The 17,633-nt window shown below is 41.2% G+C and overlaps 1 protein-coding gene across 7 annotated transcripts in view; it reads right to left on the bottom strand.

Annotated features, from left to right (window-relative positions):
• Window positions 1–12,186: 12,186 nt before the first annotated feature.
• The window catches only part of ppargc1a (peroxisome proliferator-activated receptor gamma, coactivator 1 alpha), a 265,610-nt gene continuing 260,163 nt past the window's right edge, over window positions 12,187–17,633 (bottom strand). For 5 of the 7 annotated variants that reach the window (XM_079671005.1, XM_079671006.1, XM_079671008.1 and 2 more), the window contains one exon: window positions 12,691–15,260. In XM_079671005.1, the coding sequence (XP_079527131.1) occupies window positions 15,157–15,260 (104 nt within the window). In that variant the 3' untranslated portion in view covers window positions 12,691–15,156. Of the gene's footprint in view, window positions 15,261–17,633 lie in introns of all 7 variants that reach the window. The other 2 variants (XM_079671003.1, XM_079671004.1) reach the window with 1 other exon arrangement.

Here is a 17,633-nt window from a genome sequence, read left to right as displayed (position 1 = left end):
CAGAAGAAAATGTGCCTTAAATGACAGTATGATGAAAGAATTTTCCTTCAAGCTCAGGTGGTCAAGATGATACAATGGTTACTGTACCATTTGTAATTCAAAATGTTCAGTTGCCAGTGGATGAAGAACAGCAGTAATACAACATCAACAGACAAAAAAGCATAAAGCCTCTCTCATTGCCCGTGCTGGTGTGCCCTCTGTCACCACATTCTTCAAGAAGGTTGACCCTTCCCAGGAAGAATATGATGTAGCTGTGCAGGAAGGTGTCTTTGCATGCCACACTTTGCAGCACAATCATTTTCAGATCTATGGATTGCACAGCACAACTGACAAGGAAGCTTTATGAATCTAAAATGTGTTAGGACTAAATGTGATACCATAGTGAGTAACGTGTTAGCACCATGGGCAACTACCTTGGTAACACAGGGCCGACCAGGTGGAATTTGTGTCTCTGTCCATTGATGCATCCAATCATGGACATGTAAAGCTGCTGCCAATATTAGTAAGATATTGTAAGATAAATGATAGCACATCAGTGGAAACAAAACTACTCGATTTTGTTGAACTCAAAGGAGAAACAGCAGAGGAAATTGCAGCTGAGTTCTTGGTGGTTATCCAAAAATTCAAAAAACAGTTTGATCTCTTTGTCCCAGTGTGTTTGACAGTTATGTCTCTCTGTTGAGTGTCTTTGATAGTATGTAATTCTGCTAGTGTTACTTGTCTGTTGTCTCTATATCTTGTACATATGTTAATTATCAAATAAACTTGAGGCTATATGTAGTTTGAAAATGTTTTGTTATTAACTATGTGTAGCAGGATGAGCAGTAAATAGTGTTGTAAGGCATACATTTATTCTGCGGCCACTGCTACATATGGAACACTCAATAAGTGAGTTAATACTTTACTCTAACTTCACTTACCATGGTTTTGAAATCAGATTTTCTGAAAGGTTTCATTAATTAGTTAGTTACCGTAGTAATTAGTTAGTACACATCAGTTTATTACAGCAGTTAAAATGTTCGAATTACATTGAACCAGAATTGTCCCCCCATTTTCTTTAGCAGTAAAGAAAATTGGATATGTTAATGATATATTGACCGCAAAACTCAAAATGTCCCCGGTTTTAATTTTGAAAATCTGGTCACCTTAGGCTACAGCCATACCAAGAAATGGCTTAGCCCCACCATGAAAAATTATGTTAAAGTAAGCAAAATAGTCCGCCAACTGGCGCGGAGTAAATTGCACAGACAGCAGTTAGTAAGATTGATTTCAGTAGCCACTTGTCTGGAAATACCGAAGACCAGAAACGGTTTTGAAAACTTTTGTCACGTAGTGATCGTCTTCTCAATAAAACATTTTTGATAATGTCTTCTGGCCAATCAGAATCAAGATAACGGCGTGGTGTTGTTGCAGGAAGTCCCGACGGAAAATACTTTTGTTGTACATCTCTATATCGATACAACATTACGTGTTGATATAAATCAACACGTAATGAAATAAGACCCCACGGTTTGATGATTGATAGGTGTGTGGGCTGTCTTTCATCTTCAAATCAAATAAAGTTTTATTTATAGGCCTATAGCACATTTTTAAAACGATTTTTGGTCGAGCCAAAGTGCTGTACATATAATAATTACCTTACAGTAAGGACACTACAGTAAATACAACAGCACAGTTTGTGCAGAATATCAGTATGAGAAAACGACACCGTCTGTCCTTAGACCCTCACATCGTACAAGGAAAAACTTCCGGAGAAAAAACCCCACAGTTTAAAGGGAAAAATGGGAGAAACCTCATGGGAGAAACCTCAGGGAGAGCAACAGAGGAGGGATCCCTCTCCCAGGACGGTCAGACGTGCAATAGATGCCGTGTGTAAATCGAAAAGATAATACATTTTACAGCGTAGGTAGACCGAATGTTTGGAAATGCATGTGTCTATAATAAGAAGACGAATCCACGAGGATGTCAACAATCCTGTGGGAGCCATCAGGGAAGCAGCATGACGAGACCCATGCAGGACCGCAGAGACAGGCCCAGCCACGATCCGAAGTCCACGACTTAATCCAGAACTCAGGATAGAGGATCCAGGGCACACGACCACAGCAAGAGGATCAGCCTCGACTCCGGATCCCGGCGTAGATATAGACAAAAGAAAAAGAAAATTTGGGGGAGGCTCGGTTAATCGGAACATGCAAATACACAGACACAGACAGGCACACGCAGGGAGCAAGGTCCCCGCTGGGGCCTTAGTTGGAATTGGTGAGAGAGATAAGGAGGTACGCTGTGACTACGGCATAACACTCCCCGGCCTTGGATAAGGCCCCTCTGCAAACCTGTTTCCCTCCAATAAAACCTTGTGAGGTCATGGAGGGAAAAGGTTTTGGATAAAGAGAAAATAGAAAGAGTAGTAATAACCTTAGTTTTAAATATAAGATCCAAGTTTTTATGATTTAAGTGAAAAAGCAAGAACCAAAATGTAGGTGAAGAGGCACAGCGTATCTGCGTCAAAGCACTCTCATTAGGTTATTTTATCAACTATAAGCTTTATCAAAAGGAAGGTCTTAAGCGTACTCTTAAAACGGATAGGCTGTCGGTTGCCCGAACACAAACTGGAAGCTGATTCCACAAAAGTGGAGCTTGATAAGAAAAGGCTAGAAGGCCAGAGAGAAGAAGTGAGTTTTAAGTGTTGATTTAAAAAACCCTAATGTCTGGGCCGACCTCACGTTGAGGGGCAGAGTGTTCCAGAGACTAGGGCCCGATGCGAATGCTCGGTGCCCTGGGGTTTTAAGCCCGGTCTTGGGCACTATCAACAGCAGCTGGTCAGCCGACCTTAAGGCTCTGGCTGGGGTGTAGCGATGGTGGAGTTCGGCTACATAGGCCGGAGCCAGCCCATTTAGGGCTTTGAAAACAAATAAAAGGAGTTTAAAATTAATTCTGAACCGAACTGGAAGCCAATGAGGCCAGAATTGGGGTGATGTGGTCACGCTTTTTATGGCCAGTGAGAAGACGTGCAGCTGCGTTCTGCACTAGCTGCAGGCGTTTAATTGAGGCCTGGTCCATACCCACATACAGAGCGTTGCAGTAATCCAGTCTCGAGGTAACAAAGGCGTTAATAACCCTTTCTAGGTCTTTAAAAGATAAAAACTACTTGGTCTTAGCCAATAGTCGTATTTTGAAAAAGCAGGTCTTGACTACGGTGCTGACCTGCTTATCAAATTTAAAAGCGTAATTGAAGGTCACTCCAAGGTTTGTGACAGAGGAGAGGATGTTTTTATTGAGGGAGCCCAGAATATCAACCGGGGAGGCTGGAAGTCGGAGTCCAAAAAAGATGACCTCGGTCTTGCTCTCGTAGAGGTTGAGGAAGTTTTGGCTCAGCCAGGATTTGATCTCTGTTAAGCAGTCCATCAACTAATGTAGTGAGTTGACATTTTGATTGAGAGGCAGATAGATCTGTACATCATCGGCGTAACAATGGAAGGGGATATTGTGTTTTGTGAGAATTGAACCTAGGGGCAGTATGTACAGTAGAAAAAGGATGGGGCCCAGGATCGAGCCTTGGGGAACCCCACAGATAAGAGGGGCTTTAGCAAAGAAGAAGGCACCTAGCTGCACAGAGAATCTACGGTCTGTCTTGTAGGACCTGAACCATGCAAGGGCAGAGCCTGTGATGCCTGCGGACTGTTCAAGCCGTGACAACAGGATGCTATGGTCCACAGTGTCAAAGGCAGCTGTCAGGTCTAACAGCACCAAGACAGCTGGGCTACCTGAGTCGGCGGCTAGGAGCAGATCATTAAAAACTCTTAAAAGGGCTATTTCGGTGCTGTGCATAGGTTTGAAGCCAGACTGAAACTTTTCGTGGATGCCATGCGTGGTTAAGAACGACTGTAGCTGGATATAGACTAATCGCTCCAGGGCTTTAGATAAAAAAGGTAGCTGGGAGATGGGCCTAAAATTTGCGAGAATGGAGGGGTCGAGATTTTTCTTTTTAAGTAGTGGCTGCACCACGACATGTTTGAAGGCAGCTGGGACACATCCTGAGCTAAGAGAGGTGTTTACAAGCAATAAAACACTTTACTAACACTAATTTTGACACACAGAACAATGGGGGCTATCCACCCTTATCCACAATGTAAAGTAATTCACACAGCCTCTTCCCTCATCTCTCTGTGAGGAGCAGCAGGTTCAGCTTTCAGAACAAAGTAACACAAAACTAAAATGGCATTCATTTTTTTAAATATGTCGTGTAGTAATAGATTTATTTATTTTTCTTCTCAAGAGAGTACCAGAATGGGTATTTTATGTTAGTATTTCAAAAAATCTCCTGGGGGAGAATCCCCTCAGACCCCCCTGCAGGGGTTGGGTTTTCAGCATGTCAACTCTTTCACTTGTGGGGAAATTGCAGGATTGGCTCCAGGTCACCCTTTTTATTTACTACAAGACAAATGTGCCTTTTTATTTCATATAGTTCAATTTGGATTGAGACATAGAAATAATCTAAACCTCACGCGTGGTGTTTCACTGTCAAGGGGGGCGATATAACGTGTATGTAATTACATTGCAAATACTGACTTGAGCCCCACCACTGTATGGGTTAGCCCTACCATAGATTACCCAACAAAAATACTCTGGCGCCGCCACTGGTCATGTCCATAAATCATGTCATGCTTCTTGATATTTAAAAGTGAAATATGACATTTTGAAGGGATTTACATTAGCTTTAAGTCTAAAAGTTTGATTATTAGCTGCTCCTGTGCAGAGCTGTGTCCTCTCAGCTGTGTGTATGTGTGTGCACGTGCGCATGTGTGCAGGCACGTTGCCACTCTCCAATCAGCGTTGATTGAGTCCAGGTGCAAGTTTGTCCTTCCAAGTGTTAGAGAGCTGAATCAATACCAATTCACCCACCAAATTTGTTCACGCTCGCAACAAAACTCTTGCATTACAGTATGTCACGTTTTATACCCAAACGGTGTCAGATTCACAGTGCAGACATATCTGGGCAGCACACTGAGTCCTGCAGAGTCCTTTGGCACAGAGTGTGAGATCCTGCTGTCCTTGTATCATGTTGCATTCATCAAAGTGCAGAAGTGTCCCCCAGTCAAAATGACATGCCTGTAATTCCTAAAAGTACATGTAAGCAAGCCTCGTTTGAATGCAAAAAATGCACTTATTGGTACAAACATGTGACCTGAAAAGCTTTCATTACAAGACAAATGACTCACAACTATCGGAGCATCCAACAAACTGACACACATTATGTCCATAGACAGCTCTTATAGTCCTAGTTGGTGAAATACAATTGCCTCTAATCTAAAATGGCTTGTCACATTTAAAAGAAAAAGTATTCACAAAGTGGGAAGACTTCCCACAAACTTCCCTTTGTCCTACAACTTATTGCCCTGTCTCTGTTTAACAAGAAGCAGGCATGCTTGAATGGAAGAGCGGTTCTGTCCTTCACACTGTCTGATTTGCTTAGGAAAGGCGCTCACGTCTAATACTAATCTGAACGACAGCAGTGGAAATCTTGGCTCAGTTTCAGAGGCTAGATTGGGCCTGGCCCAATGACCTTCTCTGAGAGAACATGGAAAGTTTGCCGGCTCAATATGTCACAGCCAGCATGAGCTTAGAAAGAGAACAAGAAAGGCGTGATTAAATGGGTTGGATCCGTGGCTGGCTTTGTGGATGTCAGGAGGAGTGCCGCTCTGGTTGTACTATGAGATTATCAGAAATTGTATCAGGTAGAAACTCTCTTATAGTGATGCATTCAGAGAACCAAAGAAAATACAAGACTATTTCTAGTTCCAAGAAATGTAGATGTAATTTGAAAGGTGTTTTCCAAATTCAGCTCTGGAACTGTTTGTATCAGCGCAATCATACAACAGCTCAGTGGTGATGAATAAAGACAGCATATGACAATAAATGACAAAGATATCATTATGTGAAGAAATTCCCTTTTAGGCATCAGGCATAAGAGAAGATCCCATCCACTGAAAATAAGTGTTTCCCCAACATAAACAACTGATAATTCAGAAATTTGACTTTCTGGAGGCATAATTATAGCAACTGAAGGAAGTTTAAAGCAAATTAGCCTCACTGGAAGTTGAAACAAAGTGTTAAAACAGGGTTAATTGAATTGTAAGCCTTGTCACAGAAGATTACCAAGTCCAAGAAACACCACTTTAATTGCGTTATTACCATGTGGATTAAGGCATGGAGTATTTTTGCCCAGTAATTATAGCTTGACTGTCTGTGCATTTTAATGCACTTTAGTCAGGACGATTTGGGCTGAAATGTTTGACAGTCCACAACGATGAGAGTTCCATTACAAATCATCTGTAATGCTTTGGGATAACACTGGCATTCAGCTGTAATGGTGTCCACAAAATAAGGATTAAAAAGGATGTATGGTGATAATTAGTAATTCATTTGACAGAACATCGCCTCAATTTGATGCTATTTGTGTATCAGAGGAGAGAATCAGAGGAGCCGAAATTAAAGAGACTCCCCTCACTGTGGGCATTTGTCAGCCATGGAAATCTTACTTACAAATGTATTTTGATAATCTTTATCCAGTCCTCTGCAGCCAAATGTTTGCTGAATTTTTTTCTAGTGCCACCAGCATGTCAAAAACGTAATTAACAATAGTTTATATGGACAGTCATGGTCCCCAGATGATGACAACTAAAGATCTTGGTCAACACTTATTTGTTTTATGACCAAATACCTTTATCTGTACATTATGCTTATTATATTACAAAATGAAGTCAGTAAAAGGCCAATATAGTGTGGATGCTAGTCGTAAACGTAACAAAAGCAATGCATTTCAGAATGGAACATATTCATTTGGATGTAGTCTTGTTGAATTACATAAACTCTGTCCTGTTTCCTCTAGCGTTGTGTTGCTTCTGTTGTGACTGGTGAAGATTTTTCAAAGGTCTTTGAATGGAGGGTTAATGTCACTGAAGGTGCATCTGTGCTTTGAAACGATAAGGAGCAGTGACAGCATCAAACCTATTTTTTTAATACTTTATTGATCTCCTGTTGCCGTCCGCTCTCTACACTCCATATGTTTGTCAGATCACAGGAAGCTGCTGGGATTCTTTCTCTCTGTTGCTCAAGGGCACTACAGGGCAGAAGCTTCAGACGCTGGAATTTGATCACGGAGCTCCAATTAAGCAGCGGCCTCCCATACTCTCTCCTACTTCTCACATTCGTGATTTCAACAGCCAGAGAGCCCGGGACGGTTGCAGAATATCATTAGCCTAATGGACGGGAGCGCGGGATGGCAAGAATGAATGATTGCATTACGGTGCCATTTGCTGCAGTCTGTACATTGACATAAATAGTGCAAACAAACAATAACTGTCCATGTGCCCATTGTACTGTACTGTGATGGCTGGTTGTGTGATGCATGGGTTCATGCCGGGGTCTGGGGGGAAGGGGGGGCGGGATGCTCTCTTTCGCTCTTGTGTTGGACTGAGTGGGTCTGGTGGGGGCTAAGTAGCTGGGAACTGGATTTAGACACAACTGCGTGATCCGCCATGACCACTCTGCAAAAAATACAAGCAGCAGATAAGAGAGACAGGGGAAGGGGCAGGGGAGGGGGGGGTGCACAGAGAGGGAGAGAGCACTCAGCTTTCTCTCTTTTCAAGCCATCTTCTCAAGAATGCTTGAATGGAGCCATTATGAAGCCTAGATCCAACCAGTATGGGACAGTTTAAATAATAAGAATACAAACTAGAGAGCTTGTTTTATAAGTCTAAAGCAGTGGTTCCCAAACTGGGGGTTGTGACCCTGACGAGTGGCCGCAAGCTGAGTGTGAGATGATTTCTGTGGGATGGAAATACAAAATAATTATTATTCTGCAACACAAATTTGTTTCAGTCTATAAAATGGTTGAAAAATAAATTATGTAAAAAACACTCAATTACAATTCAGATGAATTTAGGTAAATCAGGGCCGTGAAAAAGCAAAAGTATATCAAAATAAAACTCTCACACAACTCAAGTCCAATTATATAGTGTTGCTGTTGTTGTTGCCCATTTACTTTAATTCATCAATTTCAGTTTTATCCTTTTTATTTTTAGGGTAAAAGTATCCCTTTGAGTCATTTAATGATTCAGCTTCCGTGCTACTTTTTTTTATTTGCAGTCCTCAACGTTCTTAATCCAGTGTGCAACAGACTGTAAACGACCTATTTGTACGGAGGAAATAAGCATATTTGATTTGTCAGTATCTCGGATGAAGTCATTAAGTACTGAAGTTGTGGAAATTATGCTAATTGTTATTGATGCCACTCCGTGATTACCAAATAATAACCGATGATATGCTGCTCACATCATCACATTTACATGTTGCTCTCCTCGTTAGTGACGCCGGGCCAATCAGGATCCTCCGAGCACCAGAGGTGGGAAGTAGTGGAGTATAAATACTTTGTTACTGTACTCAAGCACATTCTTCTGGTATCAGTACTTTACTCCAGTACTTATTTTTCTGACAACCTTTTACTTCTTACATTTTTAACACAAATAGGCTACCTATACTTTCTACTTCTTACATTTTCAAAACAGTCTCGTTACTTTAGTTTTAATGTGTGTTTGGTGGCGTGATCATTATTATTTAGAGTCATTGCGTGCCTATTGATTTGAACACAATCCGTGTATCCATAATTTCCTGGTCTTCTCTAAAGAAGAGGTACCAATGAAAACGTTGTCATGTTGCCGTTGTTCAGCATGGAAACATTCATTAGCTAACAATGACATTATTGTTCTATTAATATAAAGGGAGGTCAGGTACTCTTTAAAACAGCTGCTATACTAATTTTCAACAATATATTATAGGTCTCAGTTATATACAAACATGTCTCTGAAGTGTTTGTCTGAAACACCAAACAGATCATTTTAGCATCCCATAATCCCCTCTGTTTCAGCCCTGCTTCAAACGTGCTGATTCTCTGTCTGTTACTTTAGATGAAAATAAGGAGCCGCTCCCCACGCCCCACTGAGAGATATTTGGTTAAAAAAACACAATGGTCCTCTAGGAGGAGATTCAGGGGATAAGGTGGGCAGGTGCTACCTTGGTTTCTGATTGGCTAATGGTTACACAACCCCAAAAAAACTTTCTGACATCATAAAGTGGCCAAAATCTGATCAACTCATTTTCAGATTTCAGGTTTTTATATAAATGTATCAGGATAAAAAGTGAGAGAATCTTTTTTTCCTGAAACTTTCAGAATCTCTTTACGCAGAGGGGACACGAACACGTGGATTTTGCACAATAGGTGACCTTTAAGTACATTTCGAAGCCCATACTTCTTTACTTTTACTTGAGTAAAGAAGTTTAGTCAGTACTTCTACTTTTGCCAGAGCATTTCTAAACACGAGTATCCGTACTTCTACTTAAGTAAAGGATGTGTGTACTCTTGCCATCTCTGCCGAGCACCTGCTCACTGAGCCTCCCTGAGTTTTCCGCCCAAAGAGCGCCATCACAGCCTTGTCATGTCGACTCAGTCTCCTTACTCCCTTTTTTCGGTCAGGTGAGGGAGCCCAGCCGTCTGAATCTGCAGTCCTAACGCTCTCTGTCACCCCTCTGTCCCTGCGGTCACTCTGCAGATTCATCTTTCTGCTGATGTCCCCTCGGTGTGGCACACATGCAGTTACCAGCCTTGGCATTTTTAAAAGGCCCTTCATGGCCTCGAGGCACAGGAAGCAGGTGAACGTAAGCACGTCATCTGTTAGTAAATGATCAAAAGGCCAGATCACCAAATGATTGCCTTCTGGATCTGATTCCTGTGCTAATCCATCAACAAAATCTATACGAACACATCATCACGGATGCTAAAACACTGGAATCTTTCTCTTTTTTGTGTGTGGTTGTTCTAATTAATATGCCACGTCTTGGGCACACTTGAGGTAATTAACATAGTTTTTTGCCAGCAACACACAGCAGATGGTGATTGAAAATAGAGGGATGAGTCGCTCAATCAACCACCATTTGTCTGTAGCCATTAATTATCTAGCGAAGAATACATTCAGTCCCCAAAGTTGATAGTTTGGGGGGAAGAAGAATACTGTCCTTCTGTTCCTCATTACTCTTTAACAGCAGAAAGTGCTGAAACTAGAATGCCGGACAGGGAGATTGTGATTTTAATAGCACTGTCATTATCTTCTCCCAGAAGGTGGCATACGATAAAAGGCTTGTAGGACAAAAAAAAAAATGGCGCTAACAGAGGAGCGTTTGAACAAATGGAAGCCAAGCAATATAGTGGTTCATTCTGTTGCGATTCATCAAAGGATCAAGGCAACGCTGCAGAAATGTTTCTTCTTTTGATTAAAAGAAAAGAGCCAAAGGGTCACATGACCAAAACACTGTCACGACAGGCCCATGTGACTTCCAGATCATCCACAGTTTGTTCATGTAATCTGATGGGAAAGGAACAACGGCGTGCCTGCAGCGATCGCAGTCATGATATCATGAGGCTACATGATTTCACTTCCACTTCTGGCAAAGTCTTGTTAGTTTTGCGTCACTTGAGCGCCTTACTCTGCCTGGTAACGAGATACTACAATGTTTCATCCTATATGAATAATCTCAAACTAAAAGGCCAGGGAGGCAGAAAGTGAGGAGGAGTTTGGGGGATTGAGCAAAGAGAAACCTTGAAGGAACACCAGAGGCAGGAAGTGAGCGTCACATCCTGCCGTCGCTTCTTTGATGTTATTTTGTCACCGCCAACAGCTTCCTAATCCCACATCTATAATCCTGTTTTTATTCCCTCTGCCAGCCTTGTAGTCAGAGATAATCAGTGTCACCTAACTTTAATCATTGTGACAGAACCGGAGATAAATGTTGTTGCTTCAATGTCAGTTTTCCCTATCGATACAGAAGGGACATTTTTACTCTTGATACATCTTGTGCTCGGCTGAGGATATACAAAAAAATGTTCTTGATAGTAAATGACTGGTAGATTGCTCATGTTCCACCCCACAGGCTTTAATTAACTAGTCTCAGGTAGTCTAATTTTATTATCGAAGACTGCTTTTTCCACACATTAGCCTGCTTATATGGTCATGACACGGGCGGAGCTGCCAGGATTGTGCACGGTTTTCATTTTCAACCACTTTAGACATTCTTGTCACATCGCTGGAAACAAAAGGCTGAATAGTCTGTGCCATTTTCAGGATTTCAACAGCCACAGCTAGACGCCAAATAAAATACACAGCTACACATCTCAGTGTTTGTCCCACAGAGAGCCCGGCCCCATCAAACCCCATTATCTCCAAGGCTACCTCTTACTTCCAACTGGAGTAGAGATAGCTGCTTATCTACTGGTTAATAATAAAAAAGACACATAACAGATAAAAAAAAAAGAAAAAAAAAGCTATCCTATCGTGATGGAAGGAGAGAGGAGGGAGAGAAAAAGCCGACAGGGAGCAGAGAGATTTCCAGGGACAGTTTCATTCTGTGGAAAGGGCAAGCAGACGGAGACCTCCCGCTGTAATGCGCCAGCCGAGCCGAAATGAAAGCCAGCCGCTCTCTTCTCCGGGGCTAAACAGCGGCCTTAATAAAAAACACAATCAGACCCCCAACCTTAAAGTTTAATGCACATTCTTCCCATATTTCTCTTTGCACAAGTAGAAAAAAAAGACATGGTGAAAGCTCCCGGTGTGATCCCGGGCTGTGTTAAAGCAAAAAAGGGGGGCTGTTATAATCATTATGAATATCAAGCACACCATCAACCCACTATAGCTCTCCATCGCGTTAATGAAATTGTTCCCCCTAACTTTTTAATTAACTCGCAGACTCGTGGTGTGGAGTCAAGTTGTGGACACAAAGACTACAGTGTTCTCTCCCAGGTGATGTGAATATCAAAGAGGGGAGTTGTTCTGAATTAGGTTGAGTTTCTTTATTAGGAGAGAAACTTCAGAGGGAGAGACAGATGTGCTCATGTCGTTCCAGTCAGCTTTCATTCAACACTTTGATATATCAGCGCAGGAGCGAGGCATGATGGATTTATCGAGAGACCACTTTTACAACATGCATTGTTTTCATAACTTTTAAAATCTTTTTTAAAAAGAACGTCTGCTTGATAGTAATCAGACAGAGAACAAATCATCGCTCCCCGGCGCTGACTGTTTGATGACGGGACATTCGTCACAGAGAAAAGGGAGATAATCGGGAAAAAAATAAAGATTTTTGTTTCAAACACATTTCCCTTTATTGGCATGGTGAGGCTGATGAGAATTGCACATAAAAAATGAAATTCACAAGAAAGTCGTACAATAGGTAGAACCACAAAGGCATTGGTAAGGACTTGGCAGAAGGCAACGTGGATAGGACACAAACAGGTAACAACCCATAGCGGCCCCCCTCTCCCCCCCCCCCCCCCCCACACACACACACACACACACACACACTTCCAGAAACACACGCACACACCGGCCTAAAATCACACACACTCACACACATACATTTTCTCATACACATATTGTCCTTCCAAAAAAAACATGATTACCCAACAAACGTTTAAGCACTGGCAAAGTCCTCAGTAGGTCACATTATTAAAAAGTCCGCCACATTTGAAATTTTGAACCAGAAGGTGTTATAATATATTGCTACTCTAGGCAATTTACAAAGCATTTTTTCATTACAATGATTAAAGCCACATCTATCAAATGGGACACGACACCATTACCCAAACGCTACACAGACATCAAAAAAGTAAAACAAATGTCTTGAAACACAGGTGATGGGATTTTTTTTTTTTTTTATCGTTCCTTTGGACCAATTTTTTCCTCTTTGCATCATAAAAGAAATCTCGCCTCCACAGTCAAACTCCATGAAAGGAAGTCTGTGATCAGCAAAAGATTTTTGTCCTTCCTACGATTGGAAGCCGCTTCTCTCATTACTTGGCTGGAGCTAGAAACGGGATATTAATTGAACCAGAAAACCGCAAGGTTACCTTTTATGTCATGTGGACGGTGCTGTGATATCTGGACTGTAAGAGGAGGAGGATGGGCGGGGAAGGGGAGGGTGGAAAGAGGTGCGGCATGCGATACATTGTCGAATAGTTTTTCTCTAGGCTTATAGAAGGTCATTTAAAATCTGCCAGTGAAGACAGCTGAGAGGCAGATATCCAAAGTGGTAAATACTGTGCCGACTGTCATCCTGTAATAGCCATGCACTACACAACACACAGGTTCAACACGATTTACACACAGGTGGAGATCAGAGTCACGTCTGCACAGATGTCACAAGGTAATGCGTGCATTACAATCACATAGACTCAATTACATCTTAAAGGGAAGACTGGGAAGTGGTGGTGCTGGTGGTGGGAAGTGGGGGGGGGGGGGGGGGGGGGTGGGGAACATTCAAGTGTTTACCGCACAGGGTCATGTCGATGAAATGAGACTGGAATGGAGTCAACCTACAGCAGCTAACCAGCGACTGGGTAATGGGTCAAGTCCAAAAATCACACAACAATAGAAGCTAAAATACAACTCTGAAAAATAATTTATTGCTTTTTATATAGTTTTTTCTTTCATTTATATTATTATCATTGTTATTATTATGAATCATCTTGTAATTACCGTGAATAATATAATCATATATATATAAGTATATATATATATTGTACATCAAATACAAGATCTTTAAAAAAATTCAGGAAAAGGAAATTGTAAACTTTTGTTTGGCATTCACATAATCAAGCGTGAGTGGAGCGATGACAACGAGTGTTTACAGTGGTACAACAAAGAAATTCCTGCTAAATCATTTTTATTGCTTCATGTTCTGCTCGTGTGTGGAAAAAGAAAGAGATGTGACGGATGGTGGAGACAGAAATCTCTGTGTGATGAGCGCTGCCTGCCGGGGTGATTAGCTGAATGGTTTGATTGTTTTGGAAAGGCATAGAAGGTAATATTATCTCCACCAAACCATTTATTGTACACCCTGTCTAGTGATTGGAAGTTAAATAACACAAATCGAAGGACAACATAAAACAGCAAATAGATTCTGTGAGGTGCGCCATGTTGAAATGGAGCCCATAAATAGTCTTGATTCAAATAATAAAATAAATAGATAAATATGTGTTTGTACTGATTGAACAGATTTGAATGCAGTAGTCTTTTTCATTGAAGGTAATCAAAAGGAGAACCATACAAAGCAATGAAATCAAACCCAGTTACATATATACATATCTGTATATATATATTGATTGCTTCAGAAATAATTAATAAAAAAATGGGGTATCTTTTTTTTTTTTACAATCATGAAAAACACGTTAAAAATGCATTTTATACTGGTTTCATAAGCAAAAACACGGATTGAGAAACGTTATAAACAGAGAAAACTATACATGGTTGACTGTTTTTTCCCCCGACAAAATAACTTAAAAAAGGACATTTGTTCACATGCTCCCTCAAAATGAGCAATCAGACAAATCTTTTTTTCTTTTTTACAATCATATCATGTCTTCTAAACATCATGTAGGTGTACAATATGTTTTACAGTATTGTAATGACCACAGATCGACATTCTGAATTAAGAAATGTTCTCCTCATTTTTAAAAAAGGCTGCGTTTTACAGTGCATAGCTGTAACAAATAAAGAACTTTATCAGATATGTACATAAAATAAAAATATTCCTTTTTATAGTATTTGTAAATACACGGCTACATTTCTCCTCAAAATGTAGACAGCAATGTTACCTTGAGAATTTTACCTCCAAGACACAATTTCTTATACTCTTGTTTGTAATGTAACACTAGATCCAAACACCAGGTTTAAAGAAAGAAAAAAATCAACAGCAAAAAAAAACAAATCTGGCTGAACAAGCTGCATGTTTTCACCCCCAAATAATTGTGGGTATTGTAGTGCTTTGAGAAAAAAAATCACAAGTTTTTTTTTTCTTCTTTCACTGGCGGTAGCACAGCAGTGCACCAGGCTCTGAGGGTTCGCTGGATTTCCCAGAATGCAATGTCTCTTCCCAGCTCTTCAGCAGCTATGTTCATGTAAACTTTATTTGTGATATATTCATTTATATTGATATAGGTCTATAGACTTATTCTTATATACTCTATAACAGAGTGTAAAACTTCTGGTGGGCTCGTCGTCAAAGGAGCGAGACCCCACAGTGAGGTATCAGAAGTCCCTCTGTGACCGGTTACCTTCTCAGGCTGCGCTGCGCCTCCCTCAGCAAGCTGTCAAAATCCATGGAGTCGTACTTGCTTTTAGTGGAGGCTGGATCAAAGTCGTCCGAATGGGAGTCTGAGAGCAGAAAGAAGGGTTGTGATCAGTGTTGAGCAGAGCAGCGTTTCTTAAAAATAGTATTTCTTCACAGAATATCGTGCTTTAACAGCTTAATTTAGCTAAGTGTTATTTGGTTACTTTGCTATTGAGCTACACAGTTTTCACATCTACATCTCCCTTAGAAATGTAATTAAGACCTTGGATGTTGATCTGTTTGATCGCATATATTCTCAAAGAATAAAGGTATAATATAATTTGACCTGAAGATTGAATCTCTTGGTCTTTTCCATTTCATTTGACTGCAATAATATTAATCAAGACTTCCTTGATCCTGTTTTAAAACGTTTTGGTCCCAGCTCACAGAATACAGCATTATTGCTTGTAGCTAGGTCTTAATCTGATGGTTACTTTGCATTTGATTAAAAAATAATAATTTGGGGAAAGAACACCCATCAGGGTCCAACGATGAAGACCTAGAGTTGACCTGAATCCTTTCACCTGTCATACTAAAGAGCATGTGTCGGATCAGCAATCAAAGCCATGTCAAATCTCCTTTTTTAATTATGAAAGTACAAAAAAGTGTATATTGCTAGTTTGAGTTTCCACAAATCATGAAGATGCGATAAACTTCAAAAAATCAAGAATGATTTGCGAATAGTCAGACGTTGAGTTGCATGCAGGAAAATGTACTGAATGACCACGATAAACAGTAGATCAATCCATAACTGCATGTTTACAAAACACCCTAATAACTTAAACCAAATCATTCTAACCGTGCAGTTAGAAAAAGTGCCTTATTTGTATCCCTCTGTCTGTCAATCTTCTCATATGTCCTATTTTTCTGATCAACCTGATAATACATAAAGAGTGTCTTATCTCTGCCAACAGACAGCTTCACAAATGGGGCCCCCAAAGGGCCCAGCAGCACACTGCGAGAGCTTTGAGAAATGGGACTGACCATGGCAGCTGGAAGACGCCAGTTGTGATCTAATGCAGTGGCCGAGGGCTGGATTGTGTCACACTGCGCACCTTGAGGGATGAAAAATACCGCGATGCTCTACTTAAAACTAATGGACAGTGTCTCCGAACACACAGGGAAGAGGCCTTAAAGATTGAGAAGAGGGGGGAGAGCTTTGGATCCTCCCCTCCATCTTCCTGTGCTATCAGTGTGGGGAGGACCAAAATAGCCCCGTTCCTGACAAAGAGGCGCTCGAATGAAGGCCTTTCCATTCCAGTAGACTGATTAGTCAATCTCGGCATAATGTCTATCCTCAAGGCTTTAGGATTAGCAACTGTTTCGGTGTGTGTCAATTTCTCATCATGTCCTCTCTTTAAGAGCCGATAGCTTCAAGCATGCGCTTTGAAAATGTATAGTAACCGCTTCATTTATAGAGGAAAGTGGCTCTTTTTCTCTCCGCTGACCCGCTGACCCTCTTGCCGCGGTGCAATATACATTTCTGACCTCCCATTTTTGCTGGTAAATACATGTCACGGTCAATGCCCATCTTATATCAAATGGAGGAGATTATCTTCACTTCCCTCACTTTCAGCTGCTCAATTATTATCACCAACGGTTTAATTGTGCAACTAACAGAAGATAAGAGGAGACATTAACAGAGTTTGCAGTAGTTTTTTCTCGGCTTTTAGAAGGGAGTTCTTTTGAAAAACTAGAATTAGCACTAGAAAGTACTCTCTACTCTTTTGGGGCATCGTGCCAGTAAAAACAAGGCCTTGATTTCACGGATATCTTGAATGATTTATTAAATGTGCCATTCAACCTTCAGCTGAGCACAGATTCCTCTCTGAGATGTGTGGACCTGATCAATATAGGAGCTATGTTCACATGTCAGGGATCATACATGCATGTTACGCTATGGTATTACTTGGATGAGATTAATTCTGCCGCATGCCTGCCAAAAAAAAGCGTGAGCAGGTGAATGCTCGGCCCCCATCTGCACATCAAGGCTCCTCAACAGATGGACCCTCCCTTCCAGAGGGAGGAGAGACTTAACCTTGCTCCCTCCTTCCTCCTTCTCACTACTATCGCGCCTTTCTCCTCGCAAATGACTCTCCTCTTTGCCATGTTGTTAGAAATGAAGCCCACACACACACACAGTATGACCCAGAGAAAACACATCATGCTTTTAGGTTCTCTAATGTGTTTCCTTTCTACAAAGTGGAAACAAGCATTATGTCCACATGAGTAATGGAGTCTGCGTTGTTTTATTTAAGATACTACAGCTGCTATCAGGAGGACTTGGAGCTCTACTCTTACGATGCTCACAGACTGACCCCCCTGAACTTTTGCCCTTTTCAGCGAAAGCCTGATGGACACATTGAGGGCTGTAGGAATTGCTACAAGCGCTGAGATGACTATCTTTGATATGGAAG

Source organism: Notothenia rossii (assembly GCF_949606895.1).
Source record: "Notothenia rossii genome assembly, chromosome: 3".
In the NCBI taxonomy this organism is placed as follows: domain Eukaryota; kingdom Metazoa; phylum Chordata; class Actinopteri; order Perciformes; family Nototheniidae; genus Notothenia; species Notothenia rossii.
Note: the sequence above shows the minus strand (reverse complement) of the source record. Positions and strands in the feature narration are given on the sequence as shown.